The 20,805-nt window shown below is 40.9% G+C and overlaps 1 protein-coding gene across 1 annotated transcript; it reads right to left on the bottom strand.

Annotated features, from left to right (window-relative positions):
* Window positions 1-690: 690 nt before the first annotated feature.
* Window positions 691-20,056, bottom strand: amph (amphiphysin). Its single transcript, XM_026314628.1, has 24 exons — window positions 19,969-20,056; window positions 17,953-18,033; window positions 16,705-16,759; window positions 16,427-16,521; window positions 15,716-15,811; window positions 15,522-15,629; window positions 15,306-15,391; window positions 14,499-14,574; window positions 11,674-11,756; window positions 10,887-11,025; window positions 9,209-9,328; window positions 9,030-9,113; window positions 8,589-8,615; window positions 8,369-8,392; window positions 7,661-7,786; window positions 7,558-7,629; window positions 5,585-5,614; window positions 5,056-5,097; window positions 4,453-4,692; window positions 3,736-3,780; window positions 2,682-2,732; window positions 1,708-1,896; window positions 1,479-1,580; window positions 691-1,355 (listed from the first exon to the last, which is right to left on the bottom strand). The coding sequence occupies exons 1-24, from the start codon at window positions 20,035-20,037 to the stop codon at window positions 1,251-1,253; spliced, it is 2,145 nt and encodes a 714-aa protein (XP_026170413.1). The 5' UTR covers window positions 20,038-20,056; the 3' UTR covers window positions 691-1,250.
* Between the last annotated feature and the right edge of the window lie 749 nt (window positions 20,057-20,805).

The following is a 20,805-nucleotide window of genomic DNA, read 5'->3' as shown; positions in this document are numbered from 1 at the left end:
AACTGGGGGATGGACCGAGCCTATCCTGACTCCCGGAGGGGTTGGGTTCAGTTCCCCTTTCCTAACCCGGCCAAATTTCTAGAGATGAGGGCTGCAACATTCAAAGTGGGATGGATGCCGTCCCTCGCTACCACACCGCGTTTTTCCCATAAAGTAGTCCAATTGTCACCACCTAGACAGCCAGCGACAAAACGACGACATGCAGCTAAACATGTCATCGCTGGTCAGATTGGGGAGAGGCCCAGAGGTTACACATCGAGTCAATAAATAAATAAATACACCAGAAAATTACAGTTTTCATTTCACTGTTAGGGAAGTAACATCCTATTTATTCATCTACAGAAATGTTGTAATACAGGCATCTGAAATATACACACAACAAAAATTGCATATTGCATTGGTTTATACCTTAGCCCTGTGATCTTACATAGAAATACTTGAAAAGATTGCACTGTTGCTGCATGGCTCAGTTTCTTGCAAATATAGTTTGACATGACGTGACATAGAGATACTGTTATATATTAATGTCGTGTAATGATGTTTTTTTTCTTGCCATTATTACATTAATAAAATATTTCATATTTTCATGCTGGATGTGCACTTTGTTGCCCAATGCTCATATAATAATTGTCAGTATTGTTTTGTCAAACCAAAGCAACAGTCATCAATAAATAACTTAATCACCACATCTTCCACACAAAATATCACAGCACACTCAACCATGATATTACAGAAATATAAAACAGTAACATCTCTGACAAAAATCAACAAACTCAACACTTTATGATACACTCAATAACGTTTAAATACATCACTGCACTACAATTTTGGTATATTCCACAGCAGGCCAACTATATCAGTAAAATGTACTTTTTCAAGAAAATGAAATTTATTTCCTTTTTCTTTTCTTGGTTTTCTTCAGAAGCAGGTTTCCTGGCATTTGTAGATATGCACATGAACAGATTACCAATAGAAGAGCCAGTGCTTTTTCTTTTGAAGTCATATGTCACTCACCATCACATCAGGCATTTAAATTTTACATTATGCTGGGAAAAATATAATTATCATGTTTTCTATTTACTATACAATGGATACTTTGATCTACCACACAATGCATTCTGTTGACCTGCACACAGCTGCAGCTGATTATGAGACTTTTTTCAGGACAGGTGCTGACTACATGCTACTTGGACAGCTTGTACACCAATATCTCAATCTTGTACTCATATTTTTCACCATCTAAAGACACCTTACTCAAAACGCTGGGTAAAGTTTTCTGGGAAAAGTCCTTTTTGAGCAGCAACTCCAAGTGTTAGCCAGTCACTTTCTTTGATGCCTGTGAGCCAGCCGGCATCCTGCAACAGCAAAGGAAAAAAAACAACTGTCTTCTTAAATTACTGTTATTATTCAGTTATTTCATTTCTTTCAGAAATCTGTTGAACCTTCATTGCTAGATTTTAAAATATCACCATTCTCACCTGATCCTCTGCTGAAGCAGTTGGAATCACCAATACAATGTCACCTCTCTTCAGTTCAAGCTCATCTAGATTTGCAGCCTCAAAGTCATGCATTGTCTGAACCTACAGCAGGAAAAACACACCTTGATTGACCTGGTGAGCATGCTTGGCATTCATGTAAAAACCGCAACACAACTGTGATTTTTTTCTTCTTCAGCAGTTAGCGATTATCAAGTGGAGGAAGTCCAACCTTGTAGAGAAAGTCATCAGGTAGCTCCAACACTCCACCAGACGAAGTTATGTGTTTGGTGCCCTGGTTGTCACCTGGCACACCATTGTCGCTGATGGCAGAAGGAGAGATGATGTCAACATCACGGTCATCATCACCTTCATTACTGGAAGCAGGCTCAATCACCACGGAGGGGATCGGCATCTTTTCCTGCAGGACAAACATCTTTGAGCTATCACTTTCTCCACAAACATAAAACAGGAATAAAATGCTTACACAATTACATCACTGGTTACACCTATTTTCTTTCATGTATACATATACAGCTTTTACAACACTAACAAAAATATCAAAACTGAGCTTAAAACCACACTAGAATAATAAAGATTAAGGACTGACATTAGTTGGATTAGAATTCAAGACAATGGCTGATGACCCTGCTGCAGTATATCTGTAAAACATTAATACTGTGAGAAACTGGATTATTATTGATTATTCCTTATTACTGATATTTTTATTGTTTGAACTTTACACTTGTCTTTTTTCTAACTTCAGTTTGGTGTTGACATGATGGGGCAATGACTTCTAGCTGTATTTTTTTTTCTCACTGCTACACCAATATATGTTCTTTAGAAAAAAATTATAATTAAACAGCTGAAATTCATAATTACAACATAGCAAAATGATTTCCAACTGTCTACAGATCTGTAAGCCCAGTACTCAAAACACTTTCACCCTCCTACACTTTAAGCCTTATTTTTTCATTTTCTTATTACTCATATTTTTTTAACTTCACCCTAAAGTTCTTTAATTTTCATGATTTTTTTATACTCCTGTTTACCATTGATTGTTTTTATGCATTGTGAAGCACTTTATGTCAACTTGAGTTGTTTTTAAAGCACTATAGAAATATATTTGATTTAATTTTTTGATTTGATTTAGATGGCCATACATATTGTTGCTTTAATAGTCAGTGAAAGTTGAGTGATATTTACCGATGAACCTACTTCACCTGAGGGTGTTTGGGCTTCTTCAGCAGGAGAACTCTGCATGAAGAAATTATTTCAGTTTAAGGGAACAAAAGCATTTTTACAGTCACTGTTTAGAAGAGGTGCTGATAACACAGTCTGCTAAAGATTAGTTTATAACAGTGTGCATTAATTAGTAATAGAAACACATCAGCATAAGTTCCACATTTGTAAAGTGAATTTGAATCAGAAATAAACAAGAGTGATAAAAATTTATCATACAGAATACAGGTAAATCCTCAGTTTTAAGATCTAAAAGTTCAGCATTCTGTTTAGTGACTTTTTTACTTTGACTGTGACTTTTTATCAATAACATCTTCACAATAACAAATCAATAACAACTTTGAACTATTACTATGGCTTACTTAGCCATAATAAACATGAACATGACCAACCCAACTACTACTCACAACTATTAAGTAAAATATTTGCCATCAAACCTTAGGATTTGTCCCAGTCAGAATTTACAGTGAGCAGTCACGGATTTTTCACTTTCTAGCACATCTAAAATACTAAACTAGGTGTGCAAATATTAAACTTTTAGCGTAAAACTTAAAAAACATCAAATTTTCAAAAACATATCAGCTTTACAATCCCAGTCAGTTACATTTGAAGTAACTGTGTAATAATGACTATTAAACTCATTTAACTTTATCCTGTTTGGTTCAGCAGTTGTCCTAAGTCTTTACTCCAAGTTCTCTAAATTCACTTTTTACATTAAATCAAAACAGCAAAAAAATATGACTTACAATACTGGCACAGAGATGCCACATTTACAAATGCAACCAAAAAAGTGGGTGACAGAAACAATATCATGGACAAAACTATAAAATGCATAAAATTTGAGACTGTTTTCATGTGACTGGGTATTGGCAATCTGTATGCACACATTAGCAACAACACTTTGATACATAATCCACTTCTGATTGTTCTCTGTTGTTGCCAACACAGTAATAAAGGTTGTTGATACATGAGAAAGAAAAAGCTGACAAAAAAAAAAAAAAAGAAGAACCCAACATACCTCGACCTGTTCTGCCTTCTCAGTGCTGGGAGATCCAATATTCGACTTTGGAGAGAAAAAACACATTTAGGCCACAAACATCACTGCTGTACAAAAATATTAATGCCACCCCTGACCCAGCCTAGAGGGGAAATTCTTGCTCTTACACACCAGTGACCATGATCAGTTTGTCCTCAAGGAGTGAGTATAGGACAGTTCATTAATACTGCAATAGTAAACAATTGTGCATCTTCACAAAAACATGTACTTTCAAAAAACAACAAAACACAGCAGAGATGATTTATGATGTTTCAACTGCTCACAAAGAAACAATGGAGAACTCCTGTCTTAAACAATGGAGAACTCCTGTCTTAACAAAGAGCTGACAGGGTTCAGTGTTGTCCAAGGAGAAGTGGGTAAGTTTTCTCTCCTTTCATAAACAGTGCCGTGCACTGCAACACTCGGACAGCCGTGTTCATGTTGAGAATTTGCGGGTGACTCATTTCAGAATGCACATGCAAACATTATTTTCACTCAATTTACAAATATCACGTTTGCAAACCTAAACACATTTTTACATAAAAACATTAAAAAACAATTCAAATATCTAATTTAAATAAGTAAACACAGACTGATCACATTATAATAATGGTAGTGAGGATGATGATGGTAGTGATAATGATCAAGTGATCACAGCAGTACCATTAGTAACTTATTGTGATCACCATGTCCACTTACAGCAGGTTTGTCATCCCTCAGCCCAACACAAGTTTCTGCTGGAGCTTCCTCCCCATCCGGGCGAGCTGCTGATCGCTCCACCACCTCACCTGCTGGATGTTCATCCAACTGTTCTCCAGGAGGGTGAGGTACAGCTTCTTCACCAACAGGCTTGTTTTGTTCCTCAGCTGAATCTGACAGGGCAGCACCTTCTATCTCTGAGGTTTCAGGCACCTCAGTTGCTTCTACATTAACTTTGTTCTTTGGCAGAGGGAGATAGTGGTCAACATTCAACACACCAAACACTTTGGCAGTTGCAATCTAACATGAAACTAAATTAAAGCCTGAGAATTATTAACTAAAGCTCCCACACTTTTGAAATTGACCACTCAGAATCCAGCATTTGTGTCAGGCTCCTTTCCTCATATCATACCTCATAAATGGTTAAGGTACCACCCATATAAAAATAGTGGTGTCAGATACAAAATTGATACTAAGCCAGAAAAGATAACCATTTACATACATAAATTATGCTCAGAATAAAGTACATTCATTACATGGCACCTTCAAGTTACTGTTACAGTTACAGGTTCAGACATTTATATATTTGAATTTTAAACTTACCATTTTATCAAAATCAGCAAAAAATGTTGGGGCAGCAGCATCCTTCAGAGTGCATCACACAAAGAACAGTAGAAGAAGAATAGATAAGTGTTAAAGCTGAAATCCAACAGCCTGAAATACAAATGTTTTAACATTAACAGAAGGAGGGAAGAAAATTTAGATGTGGGACATGACTAGATGAAACTGGACACTGAGATATGTAGACATGACACAGCACAAATACAGATGGGACATTAGGAGACAAAACACTAACATAAGGAACATTGTGATAGATGACTAAGGAGAATAGATGTTAACAGAAAAACTGTTTGACAATGCTTACATTGATAATGAATCAGTGTCTATTTAACGCCCCTATAGCTATGGTCTTTGCTTTCTACAGTGACTTCTGTTTCTGTTGTCCAACTTTTGAGAAATGTTAAAGCTTCTTCTAGCTTATTTGGAACATCTGAAATGCTCCATGGAAATTCCCAATTTCAATGGCCTGTCTGAACAATTGGTGAAGGTTTACATTTATATGAGAAGTTACCTGTGAAAATCCATTAAATGCATTGGTCACCTGAAATAAATGGCAGAAATAAAAGTATTGAAATTCTTCAGATTGGATGACTGATTTCATGTTAAAATTATAATATGGAAGAAACAAGCAAACAGGAAAGGCGGGAGGAGCTCAGGCTGGGATTCAGGTTTTAGGGCGACTATCTTCACTTAGTCTGGGAGGGGGTCGACAACAGGAGAGGGGTATTCTTCATTTATAACCTACTCAATGCTAATCTACCACACTGGATAGTGGAGAAGGTCAAATACCTCTTCCTTTTCTGTGTCTAGCTCTTGGTACAACTTTCCATATCTCCGATTCGCAGCCTCATCGTCGGACATGTCTGAGTTTTCTGGTTCTTTGGGAATTCTGGAAATGTTTACATCTTTAATTCCTTCTGCTGCTGTTGCCCCCATCGACACAAAGTTGGGCTGAGCGACAGACGACTTGAAACCACTGCTGTCACTAACTTCCTGCCAGGATGTGGTGTTAAAGGCGCCCACCATCCTTGTAGAGGCTGCTGGGAAACTGTTAGCAAAATGGTCGACATCCCATGCATTTCTTACAACTCCAGGAACTGCAACCCCACCTTCCCCTGAGGTCTCAGCAAATGGATCAAATTCCAAAACATCCTCCTTGTTTTCAACATTTGTTTTAGAAAAGCAATTCAAATCAAACACTCCCCATCCCTGTGTTTCAGCAAAAGGGTCAGAATCAAACGCACCTCCTCCCTGTGTTTCACCTAAAGGGGTAGAATCAAACACACCTCCTCCCTGTGTTTCAGCTAAAGGGGCAGAATCAAACACACCTCCTCCCTGTGTTTCAGCTAAAGGGGCAGAATCAAACGCACCTCCTCCCTGTGTTTCAGCTAAAGGGGCAGAATCAAACGCACCTCCTCCCTGTGTTTCGGCAAAGGGGTCAGAATCAAACGCACCTCCTCCCTGTGTTTCAGCTAAAGGGGTAGAATCAAACGCACCCCCTCTCTGTGTTTCGGCAAAGGGGTCAGAATCAAACGCACCTCCTCCCTGTGTTTCGGCAAAGGGGTCAGAATCAAACGCACCTCCTCCCTGTGTTTCGGCAAAGGGGTCAGAATCAAACGCACCTCCTCCCTGTGTTTCGGCAAAGGGGTCAGAATCAAACGCACCTCCTCCCTGTGTTTCGGCAAAGGGGTCAGAATCAAATGCACCTCCTCCCTGTGTTTCGGCAAAGGGGTCAGAATCAAACGCACCTCCTCCCTGTGTTTCGGCAAAGGGGTCAGAATCAAACGCACCTCCTCCCTGTGTTTCACCAAAGGGGTCAGAATCAAACACACCTCCTCCCTGTGTTTCAGCTAAAGGGTCAGAATCAAACACACCTCCTCCCTGTGTTTCAGCTAAAGGGGCAGAATCAGACACACCTCCTCCCTGTGTTTCAGCTAAAGGGGCAGAATCAAATGCACCTCCTCCCTTTGTTTCACATGTACAAATAGTTTGACTTCTTCCTGTTTGAGGCTGAGAAATTTCTCTGTAAACTGATGTGAGATCTTTTTGTTTTCGGGACTGCTCTTCTTCAGTCAAATACTTTTTGATTCTGGCTTCTGAGTCCCTCTTTGCTGTTTGTGCCCAATCTGCTCCCACACCATCAATTCCAACTACCCACCCCTCTGAGGTGTTCACTGCAGGATGATCCTCATATGAAAGTTCATCATCAGCACTGGCCCAGCCTCCCCCTGCCTGACCTCCATCACCCCACTCCTCAGCAGTCTCATATTCAGAACCTGAACCATCTGGAGACCTAGATAGCTTGTCTCGTCTTTCCTCTGTGCTGTCCCCAATCTGTTCACCACACTCATTGGTGAATGTAAGACCTGGTGTGGACTTCCGACGGTCTTGTTGCCCTGCTATATGTCTCTCAGACTCATTTTCATGAGTTCTGACTACAGTGGGATGAAGGTTGGGGTTGGTTTGAGAATCCTGGGTGCTAACCTCATCTTCAGCTGCTGTAGCTGCCTCACTGTCCTGAGGGGGTGTATCTGTTTCTACACCCGTCTGCCAGGCCTCAGCCCCCCCCCTGTGCCAAGCCCTTTTCTTCCTCTGGTTCTACAGGATGGTTCCCAGGAACCGCATGGCCCTTGGCTCCTGAAGCGGCATCTCCATTTGCTGACACTGAACCAAAGTCTGCAGACCAGTCAGCGACGAAACCGTCACCTGCAGCCTGCTTGGGAAAAGCAGGAACAAAGAATTAAAGTTTGACCACCCATGACTCACAAAGAGCGGCTGAAAATACATCCTGTGAATAATAATACAGCCAGCGTTTTTCCAAACATAGTACAGCTGAATCATATAGGAATCCAGACTGACTGCACAGACAGACTAAACCAGGCTACCATCTAACACATACAGGGCTCACTTTTCCATTTAACTTTTTTCTAGAAATTCCAGGTAAATTAGGGTTAGGGTTAGTTTAGAAATTAAAAATTACACTATACCTGGCACTCAGTACAGTTCTATTCACTATGTATAAAACTATTTATTGAACAGTTAGGTAAATATATTGGTTGGAAAATAATTTACCTGCATTAACATCACTAAGGTATATTTATGACAATTAAAAGTCTGGACATAAATATTTAAAGAAAAAATGTCAACAACAGCAAACACTTTGTTGATGAGTCCTGTTTTTCTGCAAACATTCTTAGCTAAACACAGTCAAACAATCAAATTAAGTGGATGAGTGTGTGATTGCACCGATGTACCATCAAGCAATAAAAAAGGGTGTGGTGGAGTGTGTACTTACAGGTTGAGCTGTTTGGGTATTTGCCTTTAAAGATATCAAGACAAATAATGAAAAAATGCTTCATATCTGCAGAGAGAATAATGCTAATGTGTTGCAGTTTTTGTTTTATTAAAAAAAGTTAAATTACCAAATAAAGTTTTATCTTCAAAATCCTCATAGTTTTCAGAACTAAAATTGTGAAATTATTTCCCTAAACAGCCTTAAATAAGACTTTACTCACCGACCACATATCCCAAGGTACAGCAGTCTGAAAGGAGCAGAGCACAGGATGTTAATATGGCTGACAACAGAAATAAACACATTTTATGTAGATTAATATCTGTTATGGATATAAACAGATATGCATTGACATATCAATTAATCACTACATATCAATGACACTCATATGGTTTTAGTTTGTGTTTATCCTGAACAGGGTAATATGAAGCTGGTATTTATGACTCTTCAGCTTTGACGTTTTTGCAGTGATAATCTTCAGTCAGTTACTGGCCGATCAGTTTCCAGGCCCATCTAGTAAACAGTAGTTTGCAGACTCTTCTTCATTCAGTTCAGTAAGATCACTGTGCAACTGCCTCATTCAATCAAACATGCTCAGGCATTCAGCTGCACATTGTGCTGCAGGTGAAATGTGTTTTTGCTGTCAATTAAACAAGGGGGCCACCTGTGGTATTGGCGAAACACTTTCATCAGGCTGAAATGCATCAAAATCCAGGTCAAGAAGAGACTCTCCTGGTCGTTCATTGGGCTGCGGACAACATTACAACAACAGGTAAACTGGTGTATCCATACTGTGCATGTGAAACTGTTTCAGGAATTATTGATTATGTGGACTCCACAAACCTGTGAAGGTGAAGGTGCTGGCAAAAATTCTCCTCCAAATAGGTCGATGATCTGCTCCTCAGCCACCTCCTTGGTAGGTGTGACCTTAGGTGGGGGGGGCACGGGCGGCCCCTTTTTCAGCTGCCAAAACACAACAAGCCATTCGAGGTTGGTAAAACCTGATCGTTGCTAATGTTCAAGATCACGGAGAGTTGTTGATTTATTGTATCATGATAAATGTATCATTACTGCAGGAACATCAGTAATCTCCCATAAAAGTCAAGAATGACTGTACCAATCTGTCTGCATACTAATAGCAAACTTTAAATTTGTCCCAGACAGCAGACTCTGATGAAACATACACAGGTTCACTATTAGCAGCCAAATCTCACGTTTTTTTTTTTTACCATGAACAGGACAAAGAGGTGTTACAAAACAACAAAAGACTAGAAATGATTCCAGGAAGTTTTCCTTCAAAATGATATTGTGCTTCCTCTTACAGACAGCTGCACCATGAACGCGTTTCTAAATATTGTTTCTACTGTTTAGATTTTGCTCTTATCCTGAATAATATTTCTACATTGTATAGTCTACTGTTCTGACATGGAGTCCAACTACAGGGCCCCAAACATCTGAGTGGTGCAAGCTGGTCACCTGCAACATTTTAAGCAGAAACATTACACTAGTGTATTTTATAGTTTTCTAGCTGACAGTTCTTCTGTGGTATGACAACTTTGGACTATTTGCAAGTGGAAAGATGCTTTGTGTCTGTACTTTAGTATTTTGTCATCCATAAAACAAACACTGATCTTGAACACTGGGGATCCAAGATGTTTTCATTCTGCCACATTTCTAACGATATCTTCTCTTTATAATACAGTCCACTCCGTTTATCAGTTTTGATGGCATTATGGGAAACAACAGCCAGTGAACAGACTAACAGGATCACATAGACCAGAGCTGTTTGTCATTGAGTCAAACCTGCCAGCAGTTGCAGCTGCTAGGTGCTGACAGCGCTCTTCTGCTTGTTAGTATGCACAACACTAAAGTACAGCATATACATGTACAGCATGTACAGTGTAAACACTGCACTGACTTGCACAAGCCCAGCAAACATCAACCCATATAACTGATGTAAAGCTGCTGAATGACTGTGTTGCAGAAAAGGCTGAGAACCAGTGTTGGACAAACACACTGCATGACTTCACATACGTTAGACAAATGCACACCTGACAAACATGTAAAAACTACTGCAGTCTAACAAGTCAATATTGTCCTGTCACAGGTTGATTCTAGAATATATAACACCATGGTGTTATATACTCACTAAACACGGGCACAGACACATGGCAAAACACTGACATTAAATGTTCACTCACCAAAAACAGACAAAGGTGTGCAGCAAAGAAAAAAGTCACAGAAAGTTACTGTAAAGTTCAAACTGTTGAAAACACCTAAGTCTGATTATTATATACTAAACAGTGTCTGCCAGCACTGATTCACTGGTCATTATTCAATTTATTCGATTAATTTATGTCAATCTCCATTTATCTATAAAATCAATGTTCTCTAGCCATTCATAGGATCAACATATTAAATATTAATATTAGGTCTGGATCTTGTTGGGATTGTATGTACTTGTGATTAGAATCCCAACCTACTTGTAGCTGTGACTAGAACTATCAAAGATTAGATCTACCTGTATGGGTGATTTTGGCCGTGGTGGTCCAGGTGAGACAGGACGGAGCATATTATTGGAGCTGGCATCTGGACTTTCAGGTGGACTCTCATCTTCTGGTGGTGATGGGGTTCTCGCAAGTCGCAACGGTCCTGAATCACTGTGAGACCAGACCGAAACCGCTTGATCACATAGAATCAGGGTGTTCTGATTGGCTGGCCTGCACCAGTATCACAGGTGTTTCTTTGTGCTCCACGTTTTAATTTGCTCACACTTAGTCAAAACTGCTTCATTGTTACAATTATTATTCTTTAATCAACAGTTTATGTAATTTTAATGTAACAAATAAACTGAGATAAGAAGATTTTAGATGTCCAACAGAAACGTGTTGTTGTATATGGAAACATGAACAGGACCAATCAATTCTGTCATTAACTCTTGAAAGGCTGGGAATCAGTACATGGTCATTATGTTTATTCCTGGCACAAAAAGTAGATGTAAACTAGGGCTGTCAAAGTTAACACAATAATAATGAGATCACAATTTCCTTTTAATGCCACAAAGTTATCTAATTAACGCACGTTCTGTTATTATTGTTCACCTTCCCTGCTTCAGTAGGCAGGAAGAACAAAGGAGAGCCATGAATTTCAGAATTAACTCTGTACCCTCCCCAGCCACGGGGAACCGAGACCCAGACCGTTAGCGTGGGTCAGTCATACTTTCCATCAAACAAAACACAATCTCATTTATATAAAACTACAAAAAAAAAAAAGTAAAACTGACTCCCACAATAAAATCCCATACTAACCTCGGTGCTCCCTGGATGGTGAACATTTTGTCAGAGTGCTGCTCACCCAGCTTTGTCATCACTTCATATAGTTGCCTGTGCACCTGGACAAGTAGAAAAGTCTTATTTAATCGAGTTACATTTATCAGTTAATTTAAAATATACTTAGCTGTTCATAGATCAGATCAGTCACACAGCCTCTGTGCGAAATGAGCTTTGCCATTCACAGAAACATCTCTGGCCCAGGTAAGCTGTGATGTGTCCTGACTGACGGATGCAGTAGTTTGCACTGAACAAAAGCCAACCAGCCCACACCAGTTTACTCTGCATTCTGTGCCAGTCCGTGGTTCATACTGGCTCCTTAAGAAGACAAACTGAGCGAAAACCGAGGAACGATAAGTTTGCCATGTCACAGGGCATTTTGAAATGTTTAGCAGCTTATCACAATGCAGTAAAAATGTCTAAATATTTATCTGATATCATTGCGAAAGGCTCAAACTAAGAGCAGTACGGACGAAGTGAGGAAGGCGTTGAAGAGGATGAAGAGTGGAAAGGCAGTTGGTCCTGACGACATACCTGTGGAGGTATGGAAGTGTTTAGGAGAGGTGGCAGTAGAGTTTTTGACTGGGCTACATAAGAAGATCTTGGACAGTGAGAGGATGCCTGAGGAATGGAGGAGAAGTGTACTGGTGCCCATCTTTAAGAAAAAGGGAGACGTGCAGAGTTTTGGAAACTACAGAGGAATAAAGCTGATGAGTGACACAATGAAGTTATGGGAAGGAGTAGTGGAGGCTCGGCTGAGGTCTGAAGTGAGCATTTGCGAGCAGCAGTATGGTTTCATGCCAAGAAAGAGCACCACAGATGCAATATTTGCTTTGAGAATTCTGATGGAGAATTACAGAGAAGGGATGAAGGAGCTGCATTGTGTCTTTGTAGATTTTTGTAAAAAGCGTATGACAGGGTGCCGAGAGAGGAGCTGTGGTTTTGTATGAGGAAGTCTGGATTGGCAGAGAAGTATGTTCGAGTGGTGCAGGACATGTATGAGAGTTGTAAGACAGTGGTGAGGTGTGCTGTAGGGGTGACAGAGGAGTTCAAGGTGGAGGTGGGACTGCACCAAGGATCGGCTTTGAGCCCCTTCTTGTTTGCTGTGGTGATGGACAGGCTGACAGATGAGGTTAGACAGGAATGTCCGTGGACCATGATGTTTGCAGATGACATTGTCATGTGTAGTGAGAGCAGGGAGCAGGGAGCTCTGGAAAGGAGAGGAATGAAGCCGAGCCGCAGTAAAACAGAGTACATGTGTGTAAATCAGAGGGACTCAAGTAGAACGGTGAGGTTACAGGGAGTAGAGGTGAAGAAGGTGGAGGATTTTAAGGACCTAGGGTCAACAGTTCAGAGCAACGGAGAGTGTGGAAAAGAAGGGAAGAGACGTGTGCAGGTTGGAACGGGTGGAGGAAAGTGTCAGGTGTGATGTGTGACAAAAGAGTGTCAGCAAGAATGAAAGGAAAGGTGGACAAGACAGTGGTGAGACCAGCAATGTTGTCTGGTTTAGAGACAGTGGCACCGAGACAAAGACAGGAGGCAGAGCTGGAGGTAGCAGAGCTGAAGATGTTGAGGTTCTCTCTGGGAGTGACGAGGACGGATAGGATCAGGAATGAGGACATCAGAGGGACAGCTCATGTTAGATGTTTTGGAGAAAAAGCCGGGGATGCCAGATTGAGATGGTTTGGACATGTTCAGAGGAGAACAGTGAACGTTGGTAAAAGGATGCTGAGGTTAGAGCTGCCAGGAAGGAGGCCTAGAGGAAGACCACAGAAGAGGTTCTTGGATGTAGTGAAAGAGGACATGAGGATAGCTGGTGTGGGTGAGGAGGGCGTTTATTAAGTTATGAACAATTCTTGATTTTTGTGTTCTGTACAAAGACTTTATCTGGACAGAAAACATTTAGCTTTAAACACCGTTTTTCATAAAAAATTGCAACTTATTACAAACAAACAAAAAAGTATGTGGTGTTTCAAACTGTGGGAAGCTAGCGTTAGCATTTTCAGACACTGGTCTGTCGTCGTGTCCCACCATTGTACCGTTGAGGCCAAGGGCAATAATGCCTATATTTATTTTTATTATATCATATTTTCTAGTCTTTGCTGTGGAAACTGATCTGAGGATGTGTCATGTTTAGCTGGAGCCTCTCACAAACTTGGTGCTAATGAAATCCGGCAGATGGTTGCTATAGCAACATCACTCATGCATGAGGTTAACAACCATACTCTGGTAAAACACCTTAGTTACACTGTGTACCATTACTTTTGGGCAGCAGTGTAAACTTTAGCTAATATTATTAACTAAAGTAATAGAATTGTAATTTAGGTAACTGTAATCTCATTTTGACAATGACTGTTTTAAAATGAGATGTTGGGATATGTTGGTTCGCAAAGGACCCAACAGATGAAGTTTCATTTCCTGGAGAAAGAAGGCCACATTTGAAGAAACCTTCAAAATTGGACAATCCTGTCGCAACTCTGATGCAATTGGCCTTCAAATGCCCCTGAATTATGACACTGATATTGTTTTAAGAACTTATATTTCTCAGTTCACAAGAAAGGGAATTTCCTCCAACGTTGTGAAAAAGCTCCTCTAGTCCCGAAGCATCCCATGTTATGCTATCAGTATTCAAGCATGCTGTGCACCCCACCCTAACAGCTCTGCGCCCCCAGTAAGGGTTTATAGGGATGATATCTAGTTCAGTTATATTTTTCAGTATTGTACATCTTTTTACTACTATACTAACATTTATATTATTATCATAATCACTATTATTATTAATGTAAATACAATGAAAGACTCACCGCAGAGATCTCACGGTGAAATTTTGCCTCCAGATTTGTCACACTCTTGTAGGTGCTGATGTAGAAGCCGACCCGGCTGCAGGGCAGAAAGAAAAGACTGGTCATTGTTGTTGATTCTGTGTCATTGTTTCTCTCCAGATGATGAAAACTTTACTTATTCAACTTTTGTCTTCTTCACTGTTTCCTCAGTCTGTCTCAACACACTGTAGCAGCCATACAAACTGAGGAACAAGGATTGCATCTGAAAGTGTGTCAGCTCATAACACGTTGCCACATGTGTGCAACTGTCAAGAAGACCAAACATTAAGAGGGAAAACATCTCTATAGTCACGACAGTTCCTGGGACATTCTGCAGATTTTGTACTGTGCACACAGTGGTTCCATCTTTTCTAGCCATTTTAACAATCTTAGCCAATCTTGGAAATAATGGCTTAACTGCGACATAAGTGTTATTAGAAGCTTTTTAGGGTTTATTATCACGTTGAGTAAATCACCGTGTAATTGTTTGAACCATGGCAATCATTCAGTGCCATTAGAGGTACCAAACACAAAGTAGACCACAATCTGCTCTTGCTCAACATAAAATTGCAAACACAATACACCAGTTCAGCCCTCTTCAACCACTGAATCTGAAAAGTAGATTCATCATCCTCAGAGGTGGAGAACAGAGCCTGGTTTAAAAAACAGTCACACAACATATGAACTACAGCACCCTTAGGAGCTCACAGGTTTTATTTCTTTAGTGTGTGTGTATTAGGGTGTTGGGGATGTCACCAAATGGACTCATGGACTCCTCCCCCATCTAACCTGTCCCAAAGAGTTGGCAGTTCGTCCTGCAGACCAGCATTCAGCTCATCAAACACTTTCTGAGCCTTTTTTAACTCTTCTTCTGCCTGGGAACAAAAACAGTGTTAACATAAATGACCTTCAAACAACATCTGGCAAGTGGCATATATTTTCGATGTAGGTTATCTTTGTCATCTGAAGTCTCTATCATGTTTTGTAATAGACGACTGGATTCACCTTCAGCATTTTGCGGTCATTCTTCATCCCAGATGCCTGCAGAGTTTCAACATGATGACGTGCGCTGTCATAGTCAATGAGTTTCCGACTTCTTTTGGACACACGAGTCTGAAACATCACAAAATTTCACATTAGACAGTTTCTAAATCTACATTGCAAATGTTTCCTTCATTAAAAAAGAAAAGGTTAGTCACCTTGAGGTCTGGAAACTGTTGCAGGTATGCATCCAGGCTGAGCAGTGTTGAGTCCACCACTTTGTTGTGGAAGTCTTCCCACAATGCATCACAGTCCTGCAGGAAACATGATGTCACAGATACATGTAATTCAAAATTACCCGTATTCTATACGATCAGCATGCCCAGGTAATGAGTATTACCTTTACCTGAGACTTCACCTTTCCACAGCCCCTGTCCCCGTAAGTTAGGGTCATCTGTACTCCACCCCACCACCCCCACCAATAATGACTTAACCTGCGACACACACAGGTACTCGCTGACCTGCTTCTGTCATCTTCTACTTAACGTGCTGTCATGACCTACGTTGTTTTGTTTTAGATCAGTGTTCCTATGTTAGTTTAGTTCTTGTTTTGCTTATTGGCAACTTCCTGTTTTACTTTTTAGTAGTGTAGTGTATTGGTAATTGTTTCTTGTGTCCCTGTTTCCTCGTGTGTCTCCCCTGATTGGTTCCACCTGTGTCATGTTAACCTGTCCTGTGTTAAGATATATGCCTCATTTATCTGTGTGTCAGGTTGCCAGTTTGCTGCTGTAGAGCAGCTGATTAAAGGAATCACTCATGCCTCGCTCTATTCTGTGCTTTTGGGTCCATGGAAACATCGGCCTTGACATGTGACATCCAGTTATGTTCATGTGTTGTCCTTTTATGTGGGCATTTTTAATAAATCTAACCTTCCCGATTGTCATGATGTCATCTTTTCCATGCCAGTCTGGTTCATAGACTTCGTGTAGAGACTGGGTCAAGTTTATGGAGGCCTGCTGCATCCCTGCAGGAACAAAATGGTGACTTCACCTTTGTCTCACTTATTTAAAGGTGACAAGAAGAATTTAATACCAGTATCATACCACTTTTTGCTTACTTTTCATGTTTATATTCCTAACCATCACATGATTTATATATGACTATGATTAAAGATAGAAATGTGGTTTAATGACAGATTTGTACTCACCTTTAATAGCAGACATGTAAGCCTTCATTTCCCTCTGCAATCGAGAGCCTTCAGACTGACATTACACAGATTACCGGTTAATGACACATACATAAAAACATTGGGAGTATAGTGAGAAATAGCAGGTTCCTTTTCTAGACAAGTGCACATCACACTATTTCCTATTCACCCATAATCACACAGCAATGCTGGTGCTGCCATGCACCGGGGTAAGTTAGGGTCCATTGTCTTGCCCAAAGATACTTTGGCATAGCTACCACTTTAGAGATGTTTAAGTGTTTTTGTCTTCAAAAGCTGCAGCTGAGTCAGTCAAAGATGTATGAAATGGTATTCAAGTGACTGTTGACACTCAAAGAAACATCACTCGCTGGTGATGAAGAACAGCTCAACATCACACAAACTAAACCAACAGACCCCAATTTCAACAGTGAAAGTGACTTTACATGGCCAAGTATGGATCACCATACTTGGAATTTGTGCTCTGCATTTAACCCACCCAAGTGCACACACACAGCAGTGAACACACACTCACACCGTGCAAACACACCCGGGGCAGTGGGCAGCCAATGCTGCGGCTCCCGGGGAGCAGTTGGGGTTCCGGTGCCTTGCTCAAGGGTCTCACCTCAGTCGTGGTATTGAGGGTGGACAGGGCACTGGCTATTCACTCTGTGCCACCGACAATTCCTGCCGGACCTGAGACTCAAACCTGCAATTTTCACGTTACAAGTCCGACTCCCTAGCCATTAGGCCACGACTGCCTGGTCACTAATTAATTCTTGGACCTAATCAATTCTTGGGGAGCAGCAGTGTTCTCCTGATTTCTCTTGAAGTTCTGCTAATATTTTCCAGTCACTTTCTGGACTTTACAAAGCTCATTCTGATGCAGCTTAATGTCAGTCAGTCAGTCCAGACTGAAATCTCTAAACAACATTTGCTTCGGACATTCACGTTCTCCTCACTACAGGTACGATAAGAACCTTTATTTGTCCCACAATGTGAAAATTCACAATATTACAGCGGCAGAGGGTAGGGCACAAGGTAACAATAACAGCAATAAAAGTAAAAAGCTCCCAACAAGGTATTTACAAGAAAGATATATAAATCTATAAGGATAGAAAGTATTGCACCCTGGTATACAAACCAAATATCTGCTAAACTGATGTGCTGCAACCCACTGTTGCTCAGGTTTTTGTTGTACTGGATTCATTATTGTCCAGTGTTGTGACCTGGCATGTGAACATCTCTCACCTCCTGTCTCCTGAAGTTAATGACAACTTGTTCAAACTGCTCATCTTTGGTCTCATCTGCTTTTCCCAGCTTCTGCAGTACCTGAGAAAAATATAAAACATTATAAAGCTTTCTAAAGAATGCCAACATTTAAGAATTCTGTTTTCTAATTGCACTGTCATGATGCAGACAGAACTTCCTGACCCCACCATTAATAAGCCACCATAACATTTTCTGGATCCCTTAACTTCCAAATCAAGACTCCAGCTCAACCTCTCCCTGTAATACTGCCAACTAGTCAGCCTAAGCCCTAAGTCCTCCTATCTGCTACTGGTCAGTAGGTCTGTTTTACCAGTCTGCCTCAGTCTTAGTATTCTGTCCATTCCCTCACGAGAATTTCAGTTAATACGAAAATCTCCATCAGCTTTCGCCTCAGACTACGGCCTGTTGCAGGCCCACTTGCCAGTTTCACCAGCCTGTCTCCCTACACCTGAACCAGTTTGACTCTCTCAGTTCCCCCAGAGCCCCCAGTTAATCTTAGCCTGACACATTTGTCTCTACCAACTCCTCAAGCTTGTTCCCTGCAAGTAACTCTACACCTCATATCTCCACAATAAAGTTTGTTTGGTTTGCATATTGTTTGTCATGGTGTTGTGTTCCTGTTTGTCCCACGTAAATTGTCTTGGCACTGTGACCCTGTGTGACCCTGTTGAACTGTTGCATTTGGGTCCTAATTCTGAAACGCTAACATTCAGGGCAACTGTTTTTTTCAGTAGCTGCTGGATTTTTATGGGAGATGCGGTGAAAGTATTTGGTGAAATATTATCAACATACATAGGTCATACATACATACATTGTGAAAACAAACAGCACCAGTTAACATTAGGGACAGGTAGAGCTGCTGTTTGACACTGACAGTGCAGACAGTGATGATGATGTTTGTCAGCTTGAAGAACTGATCCTCATGTCTAAAAGTTGTCCTGCCTCCATATAAGCAGAAAAACTGATCTGCACTGGTCAAAATTGTGATGCATCTCAGATCACAGAGACTCCACCATGTGTTTAATATTTAAGACACTAACTACTGGGGTTGGATTTCTGCATAAAAACATGCAACACCTTGGATCAACTTGGTGAACATGTGAGCTACAAGAGTTTATATTCCAGATGAGGAAACAAATAAAATAAAGGCTGAGCAGCAAATGTGTTTCTATCTGCCGAGGGATGCCATCAGCAACAAAAACATGAACTCTTCTCTTCATGAACTTCTCTGCATGAACTCCCTCTCAAATGTCAGCAGACTGATCTCACTGCAGCTCAGGTACATATGTCTGAGATAGGGATCCATTTCAAAGCACAATGAGACCAACACCAGAAACCGATTCCTTGAGATTTTTAAAATATATAACCAAGTTAATGTTTCAGCTCCAAAGTGTGACTTCAAAAATCCACCAATAATTTTACTTTTCTAATGAGTTAGCTAATTAAAGCTAATCAATAAATATGAAGACTATAGACAATACACTGTATATGACCAATACACACACATCAGCTGACATTTGCATACACCTGTCTTTTCCTATAAATAACGAGCAGGTATCTGATATGGCGTAAGACGTGACGTCATTTCGCCACAGACCCCGCCGCCGCCCCCGCAGCAGGAAATCACCTCTTCGCTGCCTAAAACATGAAATTCATGCGTGACTGGTTTCACCGCAGATGTGACGCCATCACGAGGTGTTACGATCCGTGTTAATCACCGTCGTATGCTTCAGCCAATCAAAACGCTCTCCGCGACTTTCTGGTGTTTTTTCTATTTTAATGATTTTATCAGAGACATCATGACGTGGGGATCAATATCTGATCATCATTAAATAATCAGATAATATGCGAACTGTCATAGACAGAAGCGCTGCACAGGCCTGCTGCCTCCAAACTGATCCTCATCCATCTATTCGCGTCCTCCTCCATCTGTCCTCCACCGCACCTTCATCCCTCATCAACCCCACCATCATCATCGTAACCCACAGCTCCTACCTTCTCCTGCGCCCTGTTCAGCCTTTTCTGCACGTTTTTAGCAAATATTCCCGTTTTGATTTCCGCCATGATGACTGCGGAGAGGCGGATTAACACCGACAGACAGGTGGGGGAGGGGGAGGTGTGCGTGTGTGTGTGTGTGTGTGTGTGTGTGTGTAGGGGCGGGGCTAAAGCGGCAGTCATCTGATTGGATTGTTTCCATCCATCTCCTGCTGTTAATGACACTGAAAATCCCAAATAGTGTCCAAGGGTTAACGCCCTCCCCCCCAAAAAAACCAAAAACAAAACACCCCAATAATAACTAATAACTGCATGTAATAACTATGAAAGTTCATGTGTCATCACGTCCCATCGTGGGTTAATCTGTCATCTACAGCCGAAGGTGGCTGTGCAGGTGGAGCCAATTATACACGCGTTATTTTTGACTGTTCAGTTAATCCATGAATGAAAACAAGAACCCAAGAACCTTTATAAAACAAAGTAGGATGAAATATATGATATGACAATAAATAATAAATGCCTGTTTTTGGACGCCTCTTGTTCCCGCAGGGTTTAAATGCACAGAAAACTCAACTCGATAAACCTTTGCCTTTGAAAGATGAGATGTCTTTCTAAAGCCCAAACATTAAAAACTGCTTTTAAAACGCGCTGGTGAGCAACAAACTTCAGCCAATCACGCGGCAGGATACGTGCAGGCGCGTACACGTCAAGGCAATAAATGTTCTCACCTCTTGTCCTTTTCCATTTTAAACAACGGGGAGAACACCAGACTGCAGGTGTAATAACAATGACACACTAACACACCGCAGCACACACGTTATTGAACCGGCAGCCTTT

Source organism: Mastacembelus armatus, chromosome 17 (assembly GCF_900324485.2).
Source record: "Mastacembelus armatus chromosome 17, fMasArm1.2, whole genome shotgun sequence".
Lineage (NCBI taxonomy): Eukaryota > Metazoa > Chordata > Actinopteri > Synbranchiformes > Mastacembelidae > Mastacembelus > Mastacembelus armatus.
Note: the sequence above shows the minus strand (reverse complement) of the source record. Positions and strands in the feature narration are given on the sequence as shown.